Raw genomic sequence first — 16,389 nt, forward strand, 5'->3', positions numbered from 1 at the left:
GGGCAGCTTCTGTGAGAGCTCTCTCAGCCCCACCCACTTCACAGGGTGTCTGCTGTGGGGGAGGGAGATAAAGGAGATTGTGAGCCACTCTGAGATTTGGAGTGGAGGGCAAGATATAAATCCAATATCTTCTTCTTTTCCCCCCAACACTTCCCCCCGATTTTGCACAAGCTGCCGCGAGGCTGCGACCTGCCCCGCCCCTTTCCAGCAGCAAGCAGAACCTGGTTTCCAGAGGACCTCGCTTGCCACCGGAAAGAGGTGGGTCAGGTCACAGCCCTGCGGCAACTTGTGCAAAATCGGATGGAAGCATCGTGGGCGGTGGGAAGTGCTGCAATGCCAGAACAACCCTAGTGGGAAATTGGTCAGAATTTTTTCAACAGGGCATTCTTTTCAGGTGCTGAAATCCCTGAAGCTCAAAATCGTGCCTCCCCCAAAAGCAATTCCTTAAAAGGACACTCTGTCCCCTGAAACTCTGGCATATTGAAAACCCTGTCTCCAACATTAGAACACACCGGGGACAATAGATTTTTATTTTTGTTACCGGTTAATTTCAGTGTTGACCTCTAGAGCACAGAAACAGCTGCTTGCTGAGATTCCTCCCTCGGACCTTTTAAAACAGACTTTCACTATCTATTTCAACAGGATCTGGCTGCTTAAAATGGTTGCTTAATTTTATTTGGCTTCGTTGGCCAATGTTTGGCTGGCTGCTAGCTGGGAAGGTTTACTTTCCCCTCTGCTTTTATCGCTATGGTTTTAATTTACTTTAGCCGCAGTTATTTGCTTTGAGAATCATTTGCGTGAAAGGCTGCTTAGAAATAACGAACCGGTAAAGGACCAAAGAGCCCCGTGGCGCAGAGTGGTGAGCTGTGGTATTGCAGTCCAAACTCTGCTCACGACCTGAGTTCAATCCTGGTGGAAGCTGGGTTCAGGTAGCCGGCTCGAGGTTGACTCAGCCGTCCATACTTCCGAGGTCGGTAAAATGAGTACCCAGCTTGCCGGGGTGGGGTGGGGAGTGTAGAAGACTGGGGAAGGCAATGGCAAACCACCCTGTAAAAAGTCTACCGTGAAAACGTTGTGAAAGCACCGTCACCCCAGAGTCGGAAACGACTGGTGCTTGCACAGGGGACTATCTTTACCTTTAAAGAACCAAAAGGCAGGGAAGTGAGCAGGATTTGAACTCTCAGCTCCAGAGAGGAAACTACCATATCAGAATGGGAAAGAGTAGAAAAGAGCAAGAGTCTGGTAACGCCTCAAAGACTTTAACAAAATTGGTGGCAGGATATGAGCTTTTGCCAGGGCTTACTTTGTAGCAGGAACTCCTTTGCATATAAGGCCACACCCCCTTGATGTAGCCAATCCTCCTGGAGCTTGCGGGGCTTTTGGGACAGGGCCTGGCTACATCAAGGGGGTGTGGCCTAATATGCAAAGGAGTTCCTGCTACAAAGAAAGTTTGATTCCCCACTCCTCCACTTGCAGCTGCTGCAGTGGTCTTGGGTCAGTCATACTTCTCACAGAGTTGTCCTTGAAAGGGCAGCTTCTGGGAGAGCCCTCTCAGCCCCACCCACCTCACAGGGTGTCTGTTGTGGGGGAGGAAGGGAAAGGAGATTGTAGGCCGCTCTGCGACTCTGTCCTTGAATTGGCAGCTTCTGGGAGAGCCCTCTCAGCCCCACCCACCTCACAGGGTGTCTGTTGTGGGGGGAGAAGATATAGGGGATTGTAAGCCGCTCTGAGTCTCTGATTCAGGGAGAAGGGCGTGGTATAAATCTGCAATTCTTCTTCTTTGTTTTGAAAGCACGTTACTAGTTTTCAGGTTAGCAACGAAAGAAATCGGTCCGTTCTCAGAACCCCAGGGCAACACCAAATAAAATGTTTAAGCCTCTGAAGCCGTTCGCAAACGATGCTTCACTTTCCGTGGCATACAGAGGCAGCTCTGGGATGGAAGAAATGCAGGGCCTTGAATAGTTCAGGCGGGAAAAAAATCCAGTGTAAGCTTTTTCGGTTAAGAAGAAATGCTACACTGCAGCCAGGTGTTTATCTTTCAAACCACCCTCTGTGCAATCAAGATTGGAGAAGAGCTGGGAGTTCTTGGAGTTTGTCTCTAGATTGTATCTGGCTTTGTTTTTGAATAGGCACAAGACCGATCCTGCTAGATTCCCTTTGGATCGTTTTCTGAATTTGGGACAGAGGGCATGCTTCTAGAGCCAGCTTGGTGCAGTGGTTAAGAGCGGTGGACTCTTATCTGGAGAACCACGTTTGATTCCCCCCCTCCTCCTCTACACGGCAGCCAGCTGGGTGACCTTGGGACAGTCGCAGCTCTCTCAGTGCTGTTCTCTCCAGAGCAGTGCTCTCAGAGCCCTCTCAGCCCCACCCACCTCACAGGGTGTCTGTTGTGGGGGAGGAAAGGAAAGGAGATTGTAGGCCGCTCTGAGCCTTTGTCCTTGAAAGGGCAGCTGCTGTGAGAACCCTCTCAGCCCCACCCACCTTACAGGGTGTCTGTGGTGGCTGAGGAAGGGAAAGGAGATTGTAGGCCGCTCTGAGCCTCTGTCCTTGAAAGGGCAGCTTCTGGGAGAGCTCTCTCAGCCCCACCCACCTCACAGGGTGTCTGTTGTGGGGGAGGAAGGGAAAGGAGATTGTAGGCCCCTCTGAGACTCTGTCCTTGAAAGGGCAGCTTCTGGGAGAGCTCTCTCAGCCCTACCTGCCTCACAGGGTGTCTGTGGTGGGGGAGGAAGGGAAAGGAGATTGTATGCCGCTCTGAGACTCTGTCCTTGAAAGGGCAGCTTCTGGGAGAGCCCTCTCAGCCCCACCCGCCTCACAGGGTGTCTGTGGTGGGGGAGGAAGGGAAAGAGATTGGAAGCCTCTCGGAGACAGATTTTGCACTAGGCTTGTTCCGGGTGGAGGAGAGCCCTTTCGCCCCCAGGGCTGCTCTCTTTTTTTGCACAAATTGCCCTGGAGCTGCAAGTTGGCTCACCGCTTTTCTGCAGCAAGCAGAAACTGCTTGTCAGAAGATCTTGCTTGCTATGGAAAAGCGGTGGGCCGACTTGTGCAAAAATGGAGAGAAACCTCAGGAGCAAAAGGGCTTTCCATCTGGAACAAGCCTAGTACAAAATCAGTCTAAGACTCCTTTGGGTAGTAAAAGGTGGGGTATAAAGCCAGCTCTTCTTCTTCTACTACTGTCTGCCACAGATTTCGGCTCTCCGCCTTCATTCACATCTCCCCGTGTCCCTCTTTCCTGATGGTCAGATCGCATAGCGAAAATGTGAACGTACCCGGTTCTTTTTTAATAGCAGGAACTCCTTTGCATATTAGGCCGCACCCCTCTGATGTAGCCAATCCTCCAAGAATCCTAGAGTTGGAAGGGTCCTCCAGGGTCATCTAGTCCAACCCCCTGCACAATGCAGGAAACCCACAATTACCGACCCCGAATTCACAGGATCTTCATCGCTGTCAGATGGCCATCTAGCCTGTGTTTAAAAACCTCCAAGGAAGGAGAGCCCGCCAAGAGCTTACAGGGCTCTTCGGACAGGGCCTAACTGTAAGCTCCAGGAGGATTGGCTGCATCAGGGAGGTGTGGCCTAATATGCAAAAGAGTCCCTGCTACAAAAAAAAAACGTACCGAGTGCACGTAATAATTTCTCCAGCCGTTTCGCTCGTTCCATGCGGTGCACATGCATGTTAGCAAAATGCCACATGCAAAGAGTCTGAATGCCTTTGCATCTGGGTTTCTGTGCTTACGGTGACGGACCCATGTGCTTGACCCCCATTGGCAGCGTGGTGGTGGGGAGGACGCTAGTGCAACGAAGGGACTGGAAACTGGGGCTGTCTGCGCTTGCTCCTCTCCCGAGGTTAAATTTTAGAAATGTCCCTAGTTAAACCAAGACTAGGATTTTAGAGCGGGAAAGGACCGGGGCTAGGAGGCAGGGGGACGTCTGCCCACCCCTAGATCGGGAGCGGGATTCGGCGTCGACCTGGGCATTGATTGAGTTTGAAAAATAGTCTTTGTTTCTTTCTTCCCCTTTCCCGCTGCCCTCCTCCCTACAGCCTACTCCGCCCCAGGCACACCCCCTGCGAACCGCTTCGTGGGATTAGGACCACGGGATCCTGGCAGCATCTATCAGGCCCAGGTGAGTGCAAGAGGACCTTTCTCGGAGCCGTTTCGCGACCCACCCGGGCTGCCTCAAACTTGTGGTCCTTCTCATCCAGTAGCCTCTGGGGGGAGCCCAACAAACAGAAGTCCTTCCTGGCTTGTCCCCTTGGCAGCTGGGATTTAGGATAGACTGCACCTGCAGGCTATCTCTGCCCTTGAATGCCTGTACGGCCTCTCCGCCCAGGAAGGCACGTCTTTATTAGGATGTTAAGAGTCGTCTGGCCGGGTAGAGCTGCCGCTCTCCTTCGATGTCTGTCGCACCCTTTGTGTGTCTGTGCACAGTTTATTCATCCTAACAGTGTTGTTTCCAGCAGGGGTGGAATTCTATCAGGAGCTCCTTTGCATATTAGGCCACACGCCCCTGATGTAGCCAATCCTAAAACAGCTTACAAAAAAGAGCCTTGCAAGCTCTGGGAGGATTGGCTACATCAGGGGGCTGCGGCCTAATATGCAAAGGAGCTCCCGCTAGAATTCCACCCCTGGTTTCCAGCAATGGTTGGGCAACTGACTCCAGCAAAGGGGTCAGGCAAACCCCCCCTTACCACCACCTCCCACTGGTTGATCCCAGTTCTCACAGGTATTCTGCTACTGATCTTGGAAGTTCCATTTAGTTTTAAAGTCAATTCAGCTTAAAAGCAGGATCTTTCTTTTCCACAAATGCTTGTTTTAACCAGGGCTTTTTTTCTAGCAGGAACTCTTTTGCATATTAGGCCACACCTCCCTGATGTAGCCAATCCTCCACGAGCTTACAGGGCTCTTCATACAGGGGCCTACTGTAAGCTCCAGGAGGATTGGCTACATCAAGGGTGTGTGGCCTAATATCGGCTTTTCTTGTAGCAGGAACTTCTTTGCATATTAGGCCACACACCCCTGATGTAGCCAATCCTCCGACAGCTTACAAAAAAGAGCTTTGTAAGCTCTTGGAGGATTGGCTACATCAGGGAGGTGTGGCCTAATATGCAAAGGAGCTCCTGCTACAGAAAAAGCCCTGGTTTGAACACATGCTACATGAATGCCTAGACAGGGGGAGGGTCTAGAAGCAGCTATGGTCCCCCCCATGAATGACCCTTGGCATCTGTAACTCAGAGGTACACTGCGCTGAATATGGAAGTTCTGTTTTGCTGTCGAGCGCCGTTTAAAACCAGAGTTCTGGTCTCCTGCTTCAGATTAATCCCCCAGTTCCCAGTCCCTTCTCGTCCCGGATTCCATCTCCGTGTTTTGGCTCTGATTCTCCGGTTTTTGCTGAGCAAGTCCTGCCAGGATCTCAACTGGCAGCTCTCCAAGCACCCTCAGGAGAGCTTTTTTTAAAAAAAATGTTAAATGCCAATGAAAAGAAAGGGAGGTGGGGGGAAACCTTGGCAGGAAGCAAGTTTGCAGGCCGAATCTAAACCCCGTTTCCCCTCCTCCCCCCACTTTCCCTCTCGGCTTGGCCGGATAGGATTGGCTGGCTCTCTTCACATGATGGCTGCCGGCCAATGGGATTTCTCTTCCTCCTCTCCCCCCCCCCCTTGCATACTTGGCACCTGGCACTGGCCGTTAAGCACCGCTTCAGTTGAAGGTGTGGTGGAAAGGCAGCAACTATTCTCCTCTCTGCCTGCCCCCCCCCACAGTTTCAGGGACTGATTTTGAATATAGAGGTGGGGGTTTTTGTGGAGAGGGCGTTGTTTTGTTTCCCCCTGGCCGGCAGGCTTCAGGGATGTTGCCCCAGACTGCACAAATGTGCTCAGCGGGGAAGAGTTGCCAGCCCGATCACACCCGGAGGGGCTGCGAGTTGGAAAGCTGTGTCAATGAGCGGTGCAGCTGGGGAAGAAGGGTGGGGGCTTGTGCCAGGCACCTGGCAGGGGGCGTGGCACCGCTGGGAAGGCGGTGGATCATCCGTCACGTGGGCTGGAAACACAAAGGGGGTGCGAGAGCTGGACACGGCCTCCGTCGTTTTCACCTGGGGGCGGGGGAGGCAGGTAAGGTTCTTGACTTCAGAAGGTCAGCCAGGTCAGCCTTGGTTAGCAGTTGGGTGGGAGACCATGAAGGAAGGCTGGGGCAGTGGCCAACCACCTCTGTTGGTCTTTGCCTTGAGCTGAGAGAGCCCCAGCGAGCCCTCTCTAATCAAATCTTGGAAGCTAAGTGAAGTTGGCCCTGGTTAGTAGTGAGATGGACTTTTTTTGGTAGAGGAAGCCCAGCTGGAACTCATTTGCATATTAGCCCACACCCCCTGACGTCTCCATTGTTCCACACAAGGCTTTTTGGGAAGGAAAAACCCAGCAGGAACTCATTTGCATATTAGGCCGCACCCCCTAACATCACCATTGTTCCACATAGGGCTTTTTAGATAGAAGAGGCCCAGCAGGAACTCGTTTGCATATTAGGCCACACCCCCTTCCGCCTCCCTTGTTCCACGTGGGGCTTTTTTAGTTAGGACAAACTCAGCAGGAACTCATTTGCGTATTAGGCCACACCCCCTGACATCACCATTGTTCCGCACGGGGCTTTTTATGTAGAGGAGGCCCAGCAGGAACTCATTTGCATATTAGGCCACACCCCCTGACATCTCCATTGTTCCACACAGGGCTTTTTTTGTAGAAAAAGCCCAGCAGGAACTCATTTCCATATCAGGCCACACCCCCTGATGCCAAGCCAGCCAGAACTGCATTTCTGTGCGTTCCAGCTGGAAAGAAAGAAAGAAAGGAAGAAAGAAAGAAAGAAAGAAAGAAAGAAAGAAAGAAAGAAAGAAAGAAAGAAAGAAAGAAAGAAAGAAAGAAAGAAAGAAAGAAAGAAAGAAAGAAAGAAAGAAAGAAAGAAAGATGTGGGATTGATTGCCCATTACCGGGAGGGGGTGAATGCTCAGGGTTGTGGGATTGATTTGACCTCTCCTGGAAGGAGGAGACTTGGGGGAACCTAATTCATCCCTGCTCTGTGGTTCATAATCTCCCAGCAGTGAGAAAATGCGTCTGATCCCTCCGCAGCCTGCAGCAAAGGGGGGGGGGGGCTGTTCCTGCACAGGTTGGTGGGATCAGAGAGAGAGAGAGAGAATCTCTCTTGCCAGCCCGGAATTGCTGATGTTGCAAAACCGCAGGCTGAGTGCAGTAGAAAGCCTCGTGCGACGGTGTCTCTCTCTCCCCCCTTCTTCAGTTTCCGAGGACAGCCTGTAGTGAAATTCACAAGCAATACATAGGAGTGCTGTCCTTCCTCCATATTGCGGGGCCGAACGTCATGCCGGAATTACCCAGCTGGAACTCGAGACGTAGTATTGGCTCCAAAAAAAGCAAAAACCCAGCATTGTCCCGGGGAAGGGGGGAGTCCGGATTGGATTGTGGTGCTGGGAGGGGGTTAACTCTTGCTGTTGTGTCATTTCCTTTTATCAGAAATAACACCCCCCCACACACACAATGTTTTAAACAGGGGTGGCAGGAAGGGAGTCACAAGGGCAGGAGTTTATTCGATGTGGGAAGGAAGATTTAATCTCCACCCGCCCACCCACCCGGCGCTAACACCCTAATCTGTAAGCCCCCTCCTGCACAATGAGTTGCTTTTTTGGCCAAAAATGATATCTGTTATTCCCAGGGCTTTTTTTTTGTAGCAGGAACTCCTTTGCCTATTAGGCCGCACCCCCCTGATGTAGCCTATCCTCCTGGAGCTTGCAGTAGGCCCTGTATGAAGAGCCCTGTAAGCTCTTGGAGGATTGGCTACATCGGGGGGTGTGGCCTAATATCAGGGCTTTTATTGTAGCAGGAACTTCTTTGCCTATTAGGCCGCACCCCCCTGATGTAGCCTATCCTCCTGGAGCTTGCAGTAGGCCCTGTATGAAGAGCCCTGTAAGCTCTTGGAGGATTGGCTACATCGGGGGTGTGTGGCCTAATATCAGGGCTTTTATTGTAGCAGGAACTTCTTTGCCTATTAGGCCGCACCCCCCTGATGTAGCCTATCCTCCTGGAGCTTGCAGTAGGCCCTGTATGAAGAGCCCTGTAAGCTCTTGGAGGATTGGCTACATCGGGGGGGTGTGGCCTAATATCAGGGCTTTTATTGTAGCAGGAACTTCTTTGCCTATTAGGCCGCACCCCCCTGATGTAGCCTATCCTCCTGGAGCTTGCAGTAGGCCCTGTATGAAGAGCCCTGTAAGCTCTTGGAGGATTGGCTACATCGGGGGGGTGTGGCCTAATATCAGGGCTTTTATTGTAGCAGGAACTCCTTTGCCTATTAGGCCGCACCCCCCTGATGTAGCCTATCCTCTTGGAGCTTGCAGTAGGCCCTGTAAGAAGAGCCCTGTAAGCTCTTGGAGGATTGGCTACATCGGGGGGTGTGGCCTAATATCAGGGCTTTTATTGTAGCAGGAACTTCTTTGCATATTAGGCCACACACCTCCTGATGTAGCCAATCCTCCTGGAGCTTCCAGTAGGCCCTGTATGAAGAGCCCTGTAAGCTCTTGGAGGATGGGCTACATCAGGGAGGTGTGGCCTAATATGCAAAGGAGTTCCTGCTACAAAAAAAGCCCTGGTTATTCCAGTCCCTGAACTCCTGTATCACCAATAGGTAATCTGAGATAGGCTAGCCCCGAGCATGGTGAGTCCGGTTTTTAGTGAGAACGATCAAAGTTAGTAAATTCAGGACCAACGCAGGTTTCTAATGTTATAATTGAGAAGGTTAATAATATCAGACCCAGTGCCCTAAGGAAGTCTTGCAGCTTGTGGAAACGATGGCCATTGGACCCGTTTCCAGAAATGACTCTTGGTTTTGTCATAGATTTGCTAGACAAAGGGACAGGCAAGGAATTCTGGGGTATAATGAAGCGCCACCCCATACCAGTGTGGCGTAGTGGTGAAGAATGTTAGGCTAGTACAGGGGTGGCCAAACTTGCTTAATGTAAGAGCCACGTAGAATAGTCAGATGTTTGAGAGCTGCAAGGGAGGGAGAAAGGAGAGAGAGAGAGATGGATGGATGGATGGATGGAGAAGTGGAAAGAAAGCAACTTTAATTTGAAATCCATTTTCCAAGCTGCTGATTGGCTTGGCTTGGAGAAGAGTTTTAAAGAGACAAATGCCTTCTCCAAGCTGGCCAATGGGGTGGGGTGGGGGCTTCAAGAGCCACACAATATGTGTGTAAGAGCCGCACGTGGCTCCCAAGCCACAGTTTGGCCACCCCTGGGATAGTATGTGGCAGATCTGAGTTCAAATCTCCACTTGTGCCATGGGAGCTTACTGGGCGATCTTGGTCCAGTCCCAATCGGTCAGCCTGACCTACCTTGCTGGGTTGTTGTGGGGATAAAATGGAAGAGAGGAGAAGGCTGGATGCTGCTTTGGGTCCCCCACTGGGGAAAAAGGTGCAGTGCAAAAAAATTAAATAAAATCTTGTCGAGCCACTTTTCTGACGTCTCTGCCTGGCCTCTGTAGGGGAGGGACCATAGCTCAGTGGCAGAGTATCTGCTTGTCATGTAGAAGGCTTTGAGTTCAATCCCCAGCACTCCCAGTTCAAGGGATCAGGCAGTTGGTGATGGGAAAGATCAGACCGATTCACCACTAGCCTTGGCGCAGTTTCATGCTCCTTTTCCCCGCAGCGCTTCTGCCGGATTTTACACACGCTGCTGACGGCTGCAACTTGCCCCGCCTCTTTCCCAAAAAGAAGAAGACGAATACAGATTTATATCCCACTCTTCTCTCTGAATCAGAGACTCTGAGTGGCTTTAAAAAGGTAAAGGCAGTCCCCTGTGCAAGCACCAGTCGTTTCCGACTCTCGGGTGACGTCGCATCACGACGTTTTCACAGCAGACTTTTTACGGGGTGGTTGGCCATTGCCTTCCCCAGTCATCTATGCTTCCCCCCCCCACCAAACAAGTTGAGTACACATTTACCAACCTCAGAAGAATGGAAGGCTGAGTCAACCTTTAGCCGGCTACCTGAACCCAGCTTCCACCGGGATCGAACTCAGGTCGTGAGCAGAGGGCTTGGACTGCAGTACTGCAGTTTTATCACTCTGCGCCACAGGGCTCTTCTCCGAGTGGCTTACAAACGCCTTTTACCTTCCTCCCCCATAACATACACCCTGTGAGGCGGTGGGGCTGAGAGAGCTATCCCAGAAGCTGCACTTTCAAGGACAGAGTCTCAGCAGCCTACAATCTCCTTTCCCTTCCTCCCCCACAACAGACACCCTGTGAGGCGGTGGGGCTGAGAGAGCTATCCCAGAAGCTGCCCTTTGAAGGACAGAGTCTCAGAGCGGCCTACAATCTCCTTTCCCTTCCTCCCCCACAACAGACACCATGTGAGGCGGTGGGGCTGAGAGAGCTATCCCAGAAGCTGCCCTTTGAAGGACAGAGTCTCGGAGTAGCCTACAATCTCCTTTCCCTTCCTCCCCCACAACAGACACCCTGTGAGGTGGGTGGGGCTGAGAGAGCTATCCCAGAAGCTGCCCTTTGAAGGACAGAGTCTCAGAGTAGCCTACAATCTCCTTTCCCTTCCTTCACCACAACAGACACCCTGTGAGGTGGGTGGGGCTGAGAGAGCTATCCCAGAAGCTGCCCTTTCAAGGACAGAGTCTCAGAGTGGCCTAAAATCTCCTTTCCCTTCCTCCCCCACAACAGACACCCTGTGAGGCGGTGGGGCTGAGAGAGCTATCCCAGAAGCTGCCCTTTGAAGGACAGAGTCTCGGAGTAGCCTACAATCTCCTTTCCCTTCCTCCCCCACAACAGACACCCTGTGAGGTGGGTGGGGCTGAGAGAGCTATCCCAGAAGCTGCCCTTTGAAGGACAGAGTCTCAGAGTAGCCTACAATCTCCTTTCCCTTCCTTCCCCACAACAGACACCCTGTGAGGTGGGTGGGGCTGAGAAAGCTATCCCAGAAGCTGCCCTTTCAAGGACAGAGTCTCAGAGCGGCCTAAAATCTCCTTTCCCTTCCTCCCCCACAACAGACACCCTGTGAGGCGGTGGGGCTGAGAGAGCTATCCCAGAAGCTGCCCTTTGAAGGACAGAGTCTCGGAGTAGCCTACAATCTCCTTTCCCTTCCTCCCCCACAACAGACACCCTGTGATTTGGGTGGGGCTGAGAGAGCTCTCATAGAAGCTGCCCTTTCCAGGACAACTCTGCGAGAGCTATGGCTGACCGAAGGCCATTCCAGCAGGTGCAAGTGGAGGAGTGGGGAATCAAACCTGGTTCTCACAGATAAGAGTCCGCACACTTAACCACTACACCAAACTGGCTCTCAGGTTCCCTGCACAGCTGTAGGATTCTCTGAAAATTCTCTGAATTTTGAAGCCACGGAGGGAACTTTGGAAAAAGGCAGGGCAAGTCACATCTCCACGGCAGTGTGTGCAAAATCGGGCAGAAGCGCTGGGTGAAAAAGGAGCACAAAACCGCAACAAGGCTAGTTGGGGAATCAGCCCCAGACTCTAAGTTGACAGCACTGAGCCCAATGAACCAACTTCATATATCCACCCACTTTCAAGCATGGTCATCCTTTGGAATGCGATTTAATTCTGGCCCCCGCTCTAAGCTGGTTTGATTTTTTTTTTCACATTAATCTATTCCAGTTCTCTTAACACATTGTTAAAAGCTTCCATCAGCATAAATTTGCTTATCTACGGCGTGAATAGATGAAAGTTTACAAATCCGGGCATGCAAAAGGATTGTTGAAAATGCGGGCATGCAAAAGGATTGTTGCTCGGATGGATTGGATGTGCAAAGTTGGAAAATGGGTTGTGTGCAATTATTTCTTTTTAAAAAGAGGGATTCCAAAACTGAACAGATGGGGGGGCGGGCACTTCTGGTCTGGGAAACCATTTGGGGGGGGGCGGGGTCAGCCCTGGATAGCGCTAGGAGAGGCTCGCACTGCCACCTACTGGAAATGTACAGAATGGCAGGGTTGACATCCCGTCAGCAGGAGTCAGATGGCACCTTTAAGACCAACAAAACTTTCGTTCGGAATGCAAGCTTCCGTGTGCATGCACACTTCTTCAAGTCGAGGAATGAGGTACACTAAGCAGAGCTTGTGGGGTTTATTTATTTATTTTTTATTTGATTTTACTTGATTTATATCCCGCCCTACCCCACCGAAGCGGGCTCAGGGCGGATCACAACATAAAGGTTCTAACAGTAAAATTCAAATTTTAAAATACAATAGCAATATACATAATTAAAACATTAAAATCAATACATCAATCCAACAGTGCGCTATCTATAGACTTCCTTCAGTATTTTGGTACCGGTCAGTTATAGGCCAACCGGAAGAGGACTGTCTTACAGGCCCTGCGGAACTGTCCAATATCCCACAGGGCCCTGACCTCTTCCGGTAACTGGTTCCACCAGCAAGGGGCTGTGACTGAAAAGGCCCTGTCCCTGGTTGACTTCAACCGGGCATCCTTTGGCCCGGGGATTACAAGGAGATTTTGAGAACCAGATCGCAGTACTCTCTGGGGAACATATGGGAAGAGACGGTTCCTAAGGTAGGCAGGTCCTAGGCCGTATAGGGCTTTAAAATGCAAAGGCTTTAGAATGCAAACTGGCACAAAGTTAAAATCCAATAGCAGAATATGTGAAATTAACAGCTCCAAGCGGGCAGCCGTGTTGGTCTGAAGCAGTAGAACGAAGCTGTAGACAGTTTGCACCTTTAAGTTTGATTCAGAACGGAAGCTTTCGTATGCTCTTAGCAGACTTCATCAGACAAAAATGGAATAACAAGCAGTCCTTAATACAGAGAAAGTGGACAGTGAGTTGGTATGTAGAGTAATGGAAATGTCTGCTTAGAGCATACAAAAGCTTACATTCTGAATAAAACTTAGTTGGTTTTAAAGGTGCAGTCTTGTCGACTGCTTTGTTCTAGTAAAATTAACAAATGCAGAAAACCTTTTATCTGGGTTGCATAGGCGTGGGAAACCAATAAAACAGTAACCTTTAGTGGCTATTAGCCACAGTGTGTGTGTGTGTGTGTGTATTTGGCCACTGTGTGACACAGAATGTTGGACTGGATGGGCCATTGGCCTGATCTAACATGGCTTCTCTTATGTTCTTACGTTAACCTGTGAGAACATAAGAGAAGCCATGTTGGATCAGGCCAGTGGCCCATCCAGTCCAACACTCTGTGTGACAAAAGAACATAAGAGAAGCCCTGTTGGATCAGGCCAGTAGCCCATCCAGTCCAACACTCTGTGTCACATAAGAACATAAGAGAAGCCATGTTGGATCAGGCCAGTGGCCCATCAAGTCCAACACTCTGTGTCACATAAGAACATAAGAGAAGCCCTGTTGGATCAGGCCAGTGGCCCATCAAGTCCAACACTCTGTGTCACATAAGAACATAAGAGAAGCCCTGTTGGATCAGGCCAGTGGCCCATCCAGTCCAACACTCTGTGTCACATAAGAACATAAGAGAAGCCATGTTGGATCAGGCCAGTGGCCCATCAAGTCCAACACTCTGTGTCACATAAGAACATAAGAGAAGCCCTGTTGGATCAGGCCAGTGGCCCATCCAGTCCAACACTCTGTGTCACATAAGAACATAAGAGAAGCCATGTTGGATCAGGCCAGTGGCCCATCAAGTCCAACACTCTGTGTCACATAAGAACATGAGAAGCCATGTTGGATCAGGCCAATGGCCCATCCAGTCCAACACTCTGTGTCACCCAGTGGCCGAAAAAAAAGGAGGTTCACAAGTGGGGCTAGAAGCCCGTCCACTTTGATCACACCCCCCCCAAGCACCAAGAATACAGAGCATCACTGCCCCAGACAGTTCCAATAATATGCTGTGGCTGATAGCCACTGATGGACCTCTGCTCCATATTTTTATCCAAACCCCTCTTGAATCTGGCTATGCTTGTAGCTGCCACCACGTCCTGTGGCAGTAAATTCCACATGTTAATCACCCTTTGGGTGAAGAAGTACTTCCTTTCATTCATTCTAACCCAGCAATTTCATTGAATGCCCACGAGTTCTTGTATTGTGAGAAAGGGAGAAAAGTACTTCTTTCTTTACTTTCTCCATCCCATGCATTATCTTGTAAACCTCTATCATGTTGACGTTTCTCCAAGCTAAAGAGCCCCAAGCGTTTTAACCTTTCTTCATAGGAAAAGTGTTCCAACCCTTTAATCATTCTAGTTGCCCTTTTCTGGACTTTTTCCAATGCTATAATATCCTTTTTGAGGTGCGGTGACCAGAATTGTACACAGTATTCCAAATGAGACCACATCATCAATTTATACAGGGGCATTCTGATACTGGCTGATTTGTTTTCAATTCCCTTCCTAATAATTCCCATCCTGGCGTTGGCCTTTTTTATTGCAATCGCACACTGTCTTGACATTTTCAGTGAGTTATCTACCACGACCCCAAGATCTCTCTCTTGGTCAGTCTGTCAGTTCACACCCCATCAACTTGTATTTGTAGTGAGAATGTCTGTTAATTATTCTATTGCTAATAAGCCTGGGTCAAAATGAGGGCATTTCTTTCCCAGAAGTTTTTCCTGTCCAACTAATTTACCTTTTAACATGTAACGTAAATATATACATCATTCTAGTTTGCCATTAGGAAAAAAAAAACAGATCAAGATATAGTGGAAGATGGATTTAGTATATGTCATGAGATAAACAGCCAATATCCCTTGTTTGAATGTGTCAATACAAAAACGTTATTCTGATACACTATCCTAAAAAAGAAACACATTGGAATACTGTGGATATATAGCCGTACTTGGTGAAAGTGGGTATTTCATCCCATCAGCTTAATGTGGGGAAAGGCAGTGGCTCAGTGGTAGAGCATCTGCTTGGGAAGCAGAAGGTCCCCGGTTCAATCCCCGGCATCTCCAACTCAAAAGCATCCAGGCAAGTAGGCATCAAAAACCTCAGCTTGAGACCCCGGAGAGCTGCTGCCAGTCTGAGTAGATAATACAGACTTTGATGGACTGAAGGTCTGATTCAGTATAAGGCAGCTTCATATGTTCATATATTTATGTTAACTACGGATGTAGGGGATGAGGGCTTCCGGATGTAGGGGATGAGGGCTTCCGGATGTAGGGGATGAGGGCTTCTGGATGTAGGGGACGAAGGCTTTCGGATGTAGGGGATGAGGGCTTCCGGATGTAGGGGATGAGGGCTTCTGGATGCAGGGAACGAGGGCTTCTGGATGCAGGGGACGAGGGCTTCCGGATGTAGGGGATGAGGGCTTCCGGATGTAGGGGATGAGGGCTTCCGGATGTAGGGGACGAGGGCTTTTGGATGTAGGGGACGAGGGCTTCCAGATGTAGGGGACAAGGGCTTCCGGATATAGGGGGTGAGGGCTTCCGAATGTAGGGGATGAGGGCTTCCGGATGTAGGGGACGAGGGCTTTCGGATGTAGGGGATGAGGGCTTCCAGATGTAGGGGGCAGCAACCCAACTGGAAGCGTGTCTGAAAACAGCTCACCGAAGAGGTCAGGCAGCAGTTCAATAGTCCGGCATTTACAATGTGTTCTCCCCTGCCCCCAGTCTGTTGCATTAGTAAAGATCTCGTCCTGAGTGCGGGTGCCCCCCTCCTGCTCCAGCAGTACCCCCTGCCAAGAACACCGTGCTGAGCTTTCCTTTGAAGCTTGGCCCGCCCGTTTGGAGGCCCGAACTCATGAATTATTCGCCACCCTGGAATTTTCAGCAGCTTCGGCAGTCTGGGTTCGAGCAGAACACCTTCTCCATATTTATGGCCTCTGCTTCGGCCAAGATCTTGGCCGCTAGCAGAAACACAAATCCCTTCTCCTTTGACTGGCGCCAGAGGCTGGCAGGCTCTAGCAGTCATAACTCCATTGGCTGGCACTCCCTTGCAAAAGGTTGAGCCCCCTATGGGAAGTGGGGTGCCCCTTTCTTTGCTGAAGCCCCTTTCCCAGCGATGGACAGGTGGACAAGGACCCAATTCAGGGGCTGCTGCAATACACAGTACAGGTCTCTGATGAACAAATGAATCCAATTTGTACTGAATGCAACCCTTCAGGGGTGGAATTCTAGCAGGAGCTCCTTTGCATATTCGGCCACACAACCCCTGGTGTAGCCAATCCTCCAAGAGCTTACAGGGCTCTTTGTACAGGGCCTACTGTAAGCTCCAAGAGGATTGGCTACAGGGGTGGAATTCTAGCAGGACCTTCTTTGCCTATTAGGCCATGCCCCCCTGATGTAACCAATCCTCCAAGAGCTTACAAAAAAGAGCCCTGTACGCTCTTGGAGGATTGGCTACATCAGGGGTGTGTGGCCTAATATGCAAAGGAATTCCTGCTAGAATTCCACCCCTGGAACCATTGGTTCATCCAACTCGGC

General features: G+C 50.4%; 1 protein-coding gene across 1 annotated transcript in view; it reads left to right on the plus strand.

The window, feature by feature from the left end:
• The window catches only part of LOC132567452 (nuclear factor 1 C-type-like), an 84,955-nt gene that overhangs the window by 54,334 nt on the left and 14,232 nt on the right, over window positions 1-16,389 (plus strand). The window contains exon 10 of the mRNA XM_060233127.1: window positions 4,039-4,121. Coding sequence (XP_060089110.1) covers window positions 4,039-4,121 — 83 coding nt within the window. The remainder of the gene's footprint in view (window positions 1-4,038; window positions 4,122-16,389) is intronic.

Source organism: Heteronotia binoei, chromosome 2 (assembly GCF_032191835.1).
Source record: "Heteronotia binoei isolate CCM8104 ecotype False Entrance Well chromosome 2, APGP_CSIRO_Hbin_v1, whole genome shotgun sequence".
Lineage (NCBI taxonomy): Eukaryota > Metazoa > Chordata > Lepidosauria > Squamata > Gekkonidae > Heteronotia > Heteronotia binoei.